The sequence below is a fragment of the Siphateles boraxobius genome, unplaced genomic scaffold, assembly GCF_051911475.1.
Source record: "Siphateles boraxobius isolate OS27281-9 unplaced genomic scaffold, OSU_SipBor_1 65, whole genome shotgun sequence".
Lineage (NCBI taxonomy): Eukaryota > Metazoa > Chordata > Actinopteri > Cypriniformes > Leuciscidae > Siphateles > Siphateles boraxobius.
This window is the reverse complement of record NW_027509192.1, coordinates 17,278,241-17,290,490: the sequence shown is the minus strand read 5'-3', so window position 1 is coordinate 17,290,490 and position 12,250 is coordinate 17,278,241. Positions and strand designations below refer to the sequence as shown.

Here is a 12,250-nt window from a genome sequence, read left to right as displayed (position 1 = left end):
TGAACAGTTACATCATCACACCATAGGCCCCACCCACTGCCATTCAGTCACTTAAAGGGATAGTTCACCCAAAAATGAAAATGATCTCATAATTTACTAACCCTTAAGCCATCCTATGTGTATATGACTTTATTCTTTCCGCTAAACACAATCGGAGTTATATTAAAAAAATATCCTGGCTCTTGGGAGTGAATAGAGTTTTTGAAGCCCCAAAAAACGCATCGCTTCGCTTCAGAAGGCCTTTGATAAAAATAATGTTTTATTTTTTTGGGAACATCTATGGTGACAATCCTCCCTGGCAAAACAGGTTGTTATTACAAAACTTTAGAGAAGAAATTGAGGATTTCTGACAAATATACTATAGTGCCCAGTTGATTTTAGGTGGATTTGAACGATTGGAACACCCTTTTTTTGGATTGTTTTCCTTTTTTGGATTGTTTTCTTTTTGTATTTGTAGACAGTCCCAATACACTCATATATTTAATCTAAATTCAGATGAATGGAGGCACAGAAATCCTGATAACATAATATAATAATAAAGATATAATAAGATAATAAACATAGATCCTTACAATCTAGAACTGACTGTGTTGGTTAACTTCTGAGGAACTTGAAAATAAAATTCAGGAGAAAAACATTGTGCTTTCTTATCTTCAGTGACCATAAAATTATCCATTTAGTTATCAGTCTTGAAGATACAAGAACTCGAGGAAAGAAACAGAGTAAATTATATACATTTTAATTATAACCCATTAATTAATATAATTCTAAAGAAATTGAACTAAAATTGAACTGAAATATGGCTAAAGAGAGAAGCTAAAAAATATTTTAAAGCCTTAAATCTATTATTTACATATAATTTGTATTCTTTGAAACTCTGTGTACTTTTTTATAGACATTTATAGAATTTCTTGCTGCTTTCTCAATTCAATTCAAATGTTATGCTTTTTGTTTATCATAATATTTGATTTGATGTAATTGATATGTTATTGGCCTTGTATGTTCATTGTGTATGTTCAAAAATAACATTGGCTTTACCAATTATGTGAATTTTGGACGGGTCTATCTGTTTTTCCAACCAATGGCAGACAGGACTGTTTAAATATTGAATAAAACAATAATGAATATATCAAAAGTTCCATCTCATATAATGCCCATAAACTAATAAACTGTTCAGCAAAGTTATTTAAATGTGTATTGTAATGTACACATATTAATATAATAATAATAATAAATCAATATTATACATTATATATCACAGTGTTAAAGCGCAAATACACAGACTTTCTTGCTCAATCAATCACCACTCAAACCTGTCTTATCAACGGGTCATAAATCCAATAGTATTTCCATAAGGTCATTGTTAATTGTTTATAACAGAGATACTATCATCATATAACGCGAATCTAATAAAGAATACCATGAAGGTCATATTTTGTCAAGAGGGTGCTATGTTATGTATTAGCAAGTCATATGCAGTCCCCCAGCAGCGGTGATCACGTGATGCACTGGTGCAGATGGAAACTAGGGGAAAGGTCACGCGCGCGGTATGTTGATGGTACATGCTTCTGAACGCCATTATGGGTCACACACAGAGTATGATTTAATACGTTTGCATTATATATTCTGCCACAACGGGTACCGAGTTAGTACAACAGAAAGAGGAACTATGGCTATTTAAATATTTGTATATCTATTTTCTTAGTTCCTGCTCTATGATCGGACTATTCAATTAAAGGGACACTAAAATGTGAAAATGCATCAATTACTCAAACAAATCTTATTTCAAAACCCATATGACTTTGTATCTTCTGTCGGACACAAAATTGCATATTAGGCAGGATTTAGGGACTTTCCTTCCCTTCCATTCAATCTATTTCGCTTACAGTGAAAGTAAATGGTTTGTGTTCCTGGGTTTAGATCATGAGGGTGAGTAAATAATCATAGTATTTAAAATTTTGAATGAACTGTTCCTTATTAATAGGAATGACATGGGCTATGTGTTATTAATATATCTAGCCTACATTAAAAATTAGGCTGCGCGCAAAGATTTGTAGTTGTTCACACTTCACATTAGTAGGCTAAACTTATTTGTCCCAAAATCGAAATTATGAAGCAAGAGGAGCTATCGTCATCACGTTGACAAGTTCCGCTGATTATATTGTAATCAACAACAACAACAAAATCTAACGAATTCCAACGCAACAGTGGTTAACGCGCTTTGGCGAGATGCCCACACACACACACACACACACACACACACCCGGGCACACTGACCTCGTGCAACACTCACCAGGTGCTCTTGGGTGTCAGAATGTCAACACACATGCATCTATAAACAAGAAAACTAATCGCACACCATAAATGACACCCATGTATGCTTTATTCAAAGAAAAACTGTGTTGCTGTCCGGTATCACCTTGTGTTTTAAGTAGCACGTCAGTGTCATCATGCCGTAGAGGACAAGAATACACCAGTGCGCTGGTGCACTTTCACCTACTTAGCTCCACATTCAATCTCATGCTGCTGCTTAAATATATAGAGTTGATTTATTCGGGATTCTTACCTCTACGTCCTTTCCTGAAATATGGACGATGTGGATTACTGTTTCACTGTAGGAGACGCGCTGTTTTGCCGCCGCTTGCTTTTAGTGTAAGTATGTGAATGAATGTAATAAGGGTAATTTAGCAAACACGCCCCTCCACGTGACGTCACGCTGTGTAGAGCGCGGCCCGATGCGCGCGCGACTAGTGCACAAGCGACGCCCTGGAAGATGTAAATGTGACATCAAAGGATTCAACTCCTTGAATCAACCCCCTTCAACTTCTTGAATCAACCCCCTCTTCAACCCCCTACATATGTACAGGGATACGTAGACATTAGCAAAAAGAAATAGCAAACAGCCTGTCCCCATGGTAACGAAATCACTAGAGAAGCCAATTAACAGCATAGTTCAGGTGGGAGTGCACATTTGATGTTTACTGTACCTTCTTTTAGGAAGAAGGATATATATATATATATATCCTTATATATCCGCTATCCTATATATATATATATAGGCCTATATATAGATAGCGATGTATCCAATGTATAAGGATGACTTCGATTTCCCTTCCGAAAAATAAGTTTATTCAAGTGTGCTATTATAGGCTACTTCTTTACCCTAAAAATAAGATAGTATACTTTCAGTCTACTTTTAATAGCCTACTTCACAGACAAATACTTTATGTACTTTTTAAAAATATAGCCTACTTAAAATTGCACTTAAGTACACTGACAGAATTTTCCGTCTATCCATGTTTTCACTAATATACGCATTGTTGGGAAGGTTATTTCGAAATGTAATAGGTTACAGATTACAAGTTATTAAAATGTAATAAGGGTCATTCCGTGTCAAATCCACCAAATTTCTGAAACTTCCCAAGCTCAAATTTTGGATTTTGTTCAGATTTTCATGCGCTTCCATGTCCAATTGCCTTCCCAACAATGCGTATAATAGTGAAAAAGTGTCTGCTATCAGACTCGTTGAAGTGCAGTTTCTGTTCATGTGTGCTATGTGTGTTAACCACCCTACATACAGTTAGGGTGACTTAAAATGTGATATTGTCCGCACATCTCTTGCGTTTCGTTTGGTCACACACCACAAGGTGTCACTGACAAGGTTTCAGAACGGTGCTCACGGGTGCAAGTTGCTTTTCATCGGGACAGCGGCTTTGTCTGACACCCACTTCAGGTCTTGGAGTCTCTATTAATGATCTGATGACCAGAATCAAGTGTGTTTGAGGGAAACACCAAAACTCCAGAAACAAAACACTTTCACAAAACATAAAATAATTATTACATATGACCAATATTGCAAAGTCATCAATCACATTTAACATCTGGAAAATAAAATCTTTCTCTAATTCTTTAATAAAAGATTTTCTTTATAGAATTAAATAATAAATAGGTCAATGTTAAAACATTTATTTTAGTTTGTTTCAATTTAAAGATTGCAATGTCAATTTTAATTTTCCCCCTTGAACTTCTTAGACCAAATCTTCCATCTTTTTTTATATGTATCAATTATGAATAATTACATGTTGCCTGCAAAACCATGTTTTTCATGGTTTTGAAATTAAATATGAAATGTAAACTATTCAATTTTACACAAGTTGAAGGTAGTGTATAACATCATGTCTGATAACTTTTTTTAACTTGACAGTAGATCTCTGTGAAGCTCTGACAGGAATCTCTGCGGCTGTTCAGAGGAACTAATCAACTTTCAAATTATTTACAAAAGTACAATTATTTATTTTCACATCCTTCTGAAAGCAATAGCGTCATGCTAATGTTGCTGCTTCAAGCAAGAGGCAAAAGCGGATGATGGAGAGACCAGCCGACACACAGCTGAACAGATGACACTTATACATAAATAATATAAATATAATGTTATGTTATGTTCACTTAAAGACAATGTACAAGTATATACTTGCAGTATAAAATTAGAGTATACTTCAAAGTGTACTTTCATAAACTATAAAAATATGCTACAAGTATTTGACTAGTAAATTATCAGTAGCTATACGTTCACTTGCAGTACAAACTAAAAACTTAGTTGTAAACTACTTGTGAACTCAAAGTTTACTACTATAACACGAGAATAATTTATAGGCTACAATAAAAGTGGGCAAATAGTCCCAAGTATTGAAAACTACACTTACACGTATACTTCTAGTACATTGATAGTATACTTACTACATACAGTATACTTAAAATATATTTGAACTTTACTAAAGTAGCCTACTGCCTACTGAATACAATTAACTTGAAGTATATTTATTTTTTATAAGGGTTGACTTAAGTACACTTACCGCTTTACATGACTGCACACACTAATCATTCAGTTAGCATTTTAAATGCACATATCATGAAATACAAGCTAAATAGTTTATGAACTGCAAGTTCATTAGAAACAAGCATTATCTTGCAGATCTGAGAACTGTTACATTTTCAGGACGCAGAATTATAAATTAATAGTTGCTGGTCCTGCACAACAGGGCATTGCACTCTCTTATCTATAAAGTATTATATTATGCATTTGTAGGGCATTGATAAAGCATTATTTTGTAGTTATTACTTAATACGAAATAAAATAGTATTCGATACGAGTACGCTACACGGTACACACACTGCAACATGCGCTCTTCTGACGAACTGAGACAGTCGCAACCAATAAGGTTTCGGAATACAGAGGCGCTCCTCTGATTGGCCAGTGCACGTGACAAATAACAGCCAGTCGTCCAATGAGAGTTGAGGATGGTGCGACGTGCCATCGCACTTCTCCGTCTGCTAAAAGCGTGAGGACAGTCTGGAGCGTAACGTGGGGTAAGTCAAAGAATTTTTTTTTTAATCGCGAATAGAGCTGAAGCCCCGTGGTGTGGAAATAGTCTGTGTGGTTTTAAAGAGCTATAACGACTTCATCCCAAGACTTTATAAGGTTTGAAACTGAAGTGTTGAGAGATATGCATGCTGCACATGTGGGACATTTAACTGCCATTAACACATGCATGACAGCACAGTGACAGCAACTAGCAACTAGACATGCCGCTCCTCTGGTGCGTTGCTCAGACCTCTTCTTTTACCAAAGTTTTTCTTTAGGTTGTTTTCTAAAAAAAAAATTCTAACAAATAGACAGTTTACTTGAAATTGATACAATATAATTATCAGTTTATCGTAAGGAAAGAAAAATACACTTTAGGTGCTTTTAATAACTCATACGATATGTCTTTCTGTGATGTACACTTCGTGTTATGATTGACAGCTATGATTAACTGATCCACTTGTTTTGCAAACCACCCATATCATAATCATCCTCATCACCTACGTTAGTAATTCAAGCCATTCTTTTGTTAGTCATAATTTTACGTGATTACGGCATCTTACAAATACAGAAACAGAAAGGACATGTTACATTATTATTAATACTAATACTATTTTTACACCCACTGTAAACGTTTCTCTTTGAGCTTTGGTATGGGGTGTCTGAAATGCAACTTTATGCACAACTTCCAGCCTGCATGATATGTTTTTAAAGGTGAATTGTGTAATATTTCTGAGGATCTATTGACAGAAATGCAACATAAGAGCCATAACTATGTTTTCAGTGGTGTATTGACCTTGCATAATGAACCGTTATGTTTTTATTACCTTAGAATGATACATTTATATCTCCATAACCGCGGTACCCCCTTCTGTGGAGGTCGACATATTGTGTCGTCATGTTTCTACCGTAGCCGACAGCGAATAAACAGCGCTACAGAGTGTGTTTCGTCACTACCTTGAAAAAGAAGTTTTCAGTGGTGTATAAAGACTTTACTTAATGAACCGTTATATTTGTATTACCTTAGAATTGGCAGTTTCTATTAGGGCTGAACGATTATGGAAAATAATCTAATTGCGATTTTTTTTTTTTTAACCAATATTGCGATTGCGATTTAATATGCGATTACTTTTTAAGTTCTTTACCTTCTGTATTAGTCGACAAAGACAAGCAATAAATCATTGTACAGTAGGGATGGGAATCTTTAGGCAGCTCATGATCCGATCAAATTTTTTTCTTATTAATTAATCTTAATAACACTTCAAATATGTATTTAATTACATGTGTAAATATACATACTTAAAAAAAATATATATATATATATATATATATATATATTTAATTATAACACATTTAATTAAACCAATTACATGTTAAGAATTTTAAATAGGCTATGAACTAATATAGCTTCAAAATATAAGAGCTAGTAAATAAAGAGGAACAAAAAAAAAAAACATTACAAGCAATAAACAAAGAGTGCTTTCAGTATTTAAAAGTAGGCTGTCTGAACGTTTTCCATTCAAGAGCTGGAGTGATTTCCCCCCTATACGATAAGCTGCATTCACAATAATGCACATATCTCTTTTGAAATTGTAAATTTGGTTTGTCTTGTTGGTTTAAGATATAACTGACCGTGTTTAATTTCGCGTCATAAAAGCATTTTGAGATGCAAGTACATTTAACCAATGAGTCGCTCACAGCCGCATGCACGAGCACTCTTCACAACGTGCGCGTAAGTATTTTAAAATGAAAGCAGCTTTCTCAGTGATTTTTATATTTTTAATATATAAGCCAACTGCATTCCAAAAGACATAAATAATGCCTTTGTGGAGCATTTGTAAGGAAAATTCCGGCGGCCAAGACCGGGCACTGCAAGAGTAACATCAAAGCGGCAAAACCTGTGCAATGAAGCCCGCGACTGTCCTTGTAATTCGCGATATTATCGCAAATGCAATTAATCGTTCAGCCCTAGTTTCTATCTACATTCACCGCGGATCCCGTTACATTGAAATGCGCCGACATGTTTCTACAGTAGCCCTAAACGGACAAACGCTTTTCGTTACAGTGTTGCTCTTCGTGCAAGGAAGCAAGCTTAGTTCAACAAATAAAACACTGACACAATGATGAACAAGTAACAATAATATTTGCAATAACATATAGTTTTACTGAATAATTAAGTAAACATAATTTCTTAATTTATCCTTGTAAAGAAACCTCATTGCTGAACTGGCTACTCTCTGCTGTCTCAGACGACGACATGTTTTCCTGTCGGCCACCATATCTTTTGTTGGTTTCAATTCGTAAACTCACCAATAAATGCCACTAAAAATCCCACACTGCACCTTTAAAGGGATTGTTCACCCAAAAATTTAAATCCTGTCATTATTTACTCAACCTCATGTCGTTCCAAACTTCGGAACACAAATGAAGATATTTTTAATGAAATCTTAGCGATTGACAGCTAATAGCTAACTACCAACAACTAGCCTACCAACAATTAATAACTACCACCTAGAGATCGGAAAACTAATTTTCTGAAGAGACTCGATCGATTTATATGATGAACAGATTGAATTCAGGCTTTTATTCCCATAAACATTAATCAGCGAACATAAACAGAAGCTCAACCGAACCTGTATAACACACAAGAATGAACCTCATTAGTTCTTTCTGATGCTCAAACGTTGTGCGTAACATGAGAATGAACCTCATTGGTTCTTGCACGTCAAGCTAACTTCCTTGAGCCTCTGTTTACCACAACTGATTTGTGCGATGATGAATGTTTATATGTGAATAAAAGCCTAAATTCAATCTGTTGCTCATATAAAGCGATCGAGCCTCTTCAAAAAAATTTAGACTAAACCGCTCAGTTCATATTGGATTAGTTTTACGATCTCTTTATTAACTTTTTGAAGCATTAAAGTGGTAGTTGCGGTGACTGTCTATGGAGGAACAGAAAGCTCTCAGATTTCATCAAAAAGATCTTCAATTGTGTTTCGAAGATGAAAGAAAGTCTTACAGGTTTGGAAGGACATGAGATGTGAGAGGGTAAGAAATTAATGACAGAATTGTCATGTTTGGGTGTACTAGGCTATCCCTTTAAGATACTAGAGACGCTAGTAACTTCATATACCTGTTTGCTGCTCATCCATGGCTGTTTTTTTTATCTGCCTTTTTAATACAATTAATTTGTTTGACAGAAACTTCCCTTAGGGATAGTTCACCCAAAAAGTTAAATTCTGTCATTATTTTCTCATCCTCAAGTTGTTCCAAACCTGTATTAATTTCTGATGGACAAAAGAGAAGATATTTTGAAGAATATGTTGATGGACCCCATTGACTTCCATAGTATGGAATTTCGATGTGTTCATCAGAAGAAAGAAATGAATACAGGTTTGAAACAATTTGAGGGTGAGTAAATAATGACAGAATTTAACTTTTTGGGTGAAATATCCCTTTAATGAATGAGCCTTTAACTAGCCGAGTTCTTCTGTGCTCCAAATCACTCACAACTCTTTTGATAGTTTGATATTCTCTATTCAGTTATCACAAAATAGGCTATTGCACCATTTCATGCTTTTATCTTCAGAATGATCTTTCTTCTTACATATTGCATGAGAACTGTGACTTGCTTAATAATTTGTACAACCTTTTTAAGTAGTTTTTCCATTTACCTAAGTAGACCTTGCAAACTGCTCAACAAACCTCTCTGAGATTGATGCCCGTTATCCAGAATATATGAGGAATAAAACAAACAAATACTTTCTTTGAAAAACTAACATCTGAATGTTTATTGTACTGAAATCCTACTGATGTCACTTGCATAATAATTTGGAACACAGTATATGCCTTTTCGATGTGAGCATGTCACTTACTTGTCTTTATTTTTTTATAAATAGCTGAGGAGTGAAAATGGATAGAAAAAATGAAAAGAGTGAAGCCAAAGGTAGGTTTGTAGTGTTGTGTGTGTGTACAATTATAAAATATTAATTTATATAACCCGCATTGCATATCATGTTTATTGGCAACATTTACAGACTTTCAGCTGTTTGCAATGAACAAATCAAAAGAAATTGAAATTGCACAACAAATTTTTAGAGTGGTTTCCCCAAATTCAACTGAAAATTCAACTTTTAATGACTTCTGCAGTCTCAGAATTATACACCCCCCCCCCCCCCCCTGAACAGAATCCCTCACAACAGCACAATCTGCAGAACAGGTGTTGTCTCAAGCACTCCTGATGCAACCAATCAAGGGCTTCATTAGTTGCACCAGGTGTGCTTGAGCTAGAACACATGAAAAATCTGAACTGGCTCGGTTTGTTGAGTGTCATGTTTGACTGCATGTTAGAAATATGTTTACCGGTAAGTAAAAAAAATCGTCCAAAAAATTAAGAGAAGATACATTCGCTCTTCACGAACAAAGAAACAGGATACAAAAAGATAGCGAAGGATCTCAACGCTCCTATAGACACCGTTAGAAAAACCCTTGAGTTACTGCTAAAGACCTGCAGCAAGACTCAATGGCAAGGTTTCAGCTCGCACAGTATAGGTACATACTAAACGCATGCGATTTCTATGCCAGTACTCCAAGACATACACCAGTACTGACTCAAAAGCACAAGAAAAGTGCTCAAAATCATTTAAATAAGCCACCGAAGTTTGGGTATTCCGTTCTGTGGAGTGATGAAACAAAACTGAAACTTTTCAGCTCTATGGATCAGTGGTATGTCTGGATGAAGAAGAATGAAGCATATGCTGAAAAGAACACTGTCTACAGTTACGCATATGGTGCTCGATGATGCACTGGGGCGGCTTTACATCCTCTGGCACTTGAAACCTGCAGCGTGTGGATGGCAAGATGGAGTCATCGAAGTATCAGGAAATCCTAAAAGAAAACATCATGCCTTCAGTGAGGAAGCTGAAGCTTGGGCATCATTGGACCTTCCAACAGAACAATTATCCCAATCATACCTCAAATTCCACCAAGGCTTGGTTGCAGAAGAAGTCCTGGAAGATTTCTACAGTCGCATCACAGTCAGTCACCTGACTTGAACACCATAGAAAATCTCTGGTGGGATTTGAAGAAGGCGGTAGCAGCACGCAAACTCAAGAACATTACTGATCTGGAGGCCATTGCTCCTCTCGTTTGCAGCAGGTCATAACAGCAAAAGGATGTTCTGCTTAGTACTAAAGATGCTTTCCATGAAGGGGTTGAATAATTTTGAGACTGCCGAAGTCATTAAAAGTTGAATTTTCAGTCGAATTTAGAGACACTTTTTTTATCATTGCGAACGGCTGAAAGTCTATAAATCTTGCCAATTAACCTGATTTTCAATCGGGGTTGAATAATTTCGATTACAACTGTGTGTGTATATATATATATACACAGTTGTAATCGAAATTATTCAACCCCCACGAACGTACTATATATCTCGTTTAATGAATTTTCTTTCTTTCTGGGAAACATAAAAATGCATTTCCAAAACTAGGATCATTTTATTTTTATGTTTCCCAGAGATAAGCATATTTTTCATTAAATGCTAAGTTTTCTTTACCAAAAAAGTTATAAGAATTTACAATAATTTATTACCTTTTTTTAAGCAGTAATACCCTGAAATTATACAGCCATCTCCATGACCGCTGTACATTTCAGATAATTGCTTTCCTTTTTTTCGAGGGAAAGCAGGAAATAAACCTTCTCAATCCGACAAACCAGAGGACGTATTACAAGTAGAAAGGTATGAAGCAATTTTTATCCTCATCATTTTAGAAAGCAAAGATGATAAATAAAATCACAGATTTCTATTTGGTGGCTCAAATTCTGTATTTGATAAACCTAACATTTTGTTAAATTTCTTTTGTACAATATCTGGAAAGTTTACTAAACTTGTGTTTTGAAAACATCTATAAAGTTTCATAATCCTTTTTCATTTATTAGGTTCTGTAATGTTGTTTTAGTAAATGTCTGAATTTTTATAAACTTGTTTCATAAGTCTTGTGTTTTGTAAATATCTGTCATAAACTTCTTTCATTTTAGTTCTGTTACTTGTTGTTTTAGTAAACATCTGTAAAGTTTCGTAAACTTGTTTCATAGGCCCTGTTCACACCTGGTATTAAGATGTGTTTTCGTCGATCGGATCACAAGTTGACGACGCTAAATACTGATGTAAAGGGGGTCTAAAATGTTTCAAGCTTTTTAACTTTTAACCACTTCCAGACGTACACTTCAAGGTCAGAAGTTTTAGATCGGTAAGATTTTTAATGTTTTTAAAAGAAGTCTCTTCTGCTCACCAAGGCTGCATTTATTTAATCAAAGATAAACAAAAAAAAGTAATATTGTGAAATATTAGGACAATTTAAAATGACTGTTTTCTATTATAATCTATTTCAAAATGTAGTTTATTCCTCCGATGAAAGCTGAATTTTGAACATCATTACTCCAGTCTTCAGTGTCACATGATCCTTCAGAAATCATTCTAATATGATGATTTTATGCTCAAAAAACATTCATTATTATTTTCAATGTTGAAAACAGTTGTGTACCATTTTTTTAAAAATTCTTTGAATAGAAAAAACAGCATTTATTTAAAAAATAATCTTTTCTAACATTATAAATGTCTTTACTGTAACTTTTGATCAATTTAACTCATCCTTGATGAATAAAAGTATTTTATAATTTCTTTCCCCGAAAAATAAAATACAAATTCTTACTGACCCCAAACTTTAGAACGGTAGTGTTTAATGTTACAAAAGCTTTCCATTTCTGATAAATGTTGTTCTTTTGAACTTTCTAATCATCAAAGAATCCTGTAAAATGTAAAAAACTGTTTTCAACATTGATAATAATCATAAATGTTTCTTGAGCATTAAATCATCATATTAGAAT

General features: G+C 34.7%; 2 protein-coding genes across 6 annotated transcripts in view; one reads left to right on the top strand and one right to left on the bottom strand.

The window, feature by feature from the left end:
- The window catches only part of cpt1ab (carnitine palmitoyltransferase 1Ab (liver)), a 30,422-nt gene extending 27,576 nt beyond the window's left edge, over positions 1-2,846 (bottom strand). The window contains exon 1 of one of the 2 annotated variants that reach the window (XM_077211338.1): positions 2,567-2,846. The gene's annotated coding sequence lies outside the window, so the exon portion shown is untranslated. The remainder of the gene's footprint in view (positions 1-2,566) is intronic. The other variant, XM_077211337.1, reaches the window with a different exon arrangement.
- Positions 2,847-5,280: 2,434 nt separating this feature from the next.
- The window catches only part of nap1l4a (nucleosome assembly protein 1-like 4a), a 28,275-nt gene continuing 21,305 nt past the window's right edge, over positions 5,281-12,250 (top strand). For 2 of the 4 annotated variants that reach the window (XM_077211389.1, XM_077211391.1), the window contains exons 1-3: positions 5,281-5,367; positions 9,262-9,308; positions 11,042-11,102. In XM_077211389.1, the coding sequence (XP_077067504.1) occupies positions 9,275-9,308; positions 11,042-11,102 (95 nt within the window). In that variant the 5' untranslated portion in view covers positions 5,281-5,367; positions 9,262-9,274. Of the gene's footprint in view, positions 5,480-9,261; positions 9,309-11,041; positions 11,103-12,250 lie in introns of all 4 variants that reach the window. The other 2 variants (XM_077211392.1, XM_077211390.1) reach the window with 2 other exon arrangements.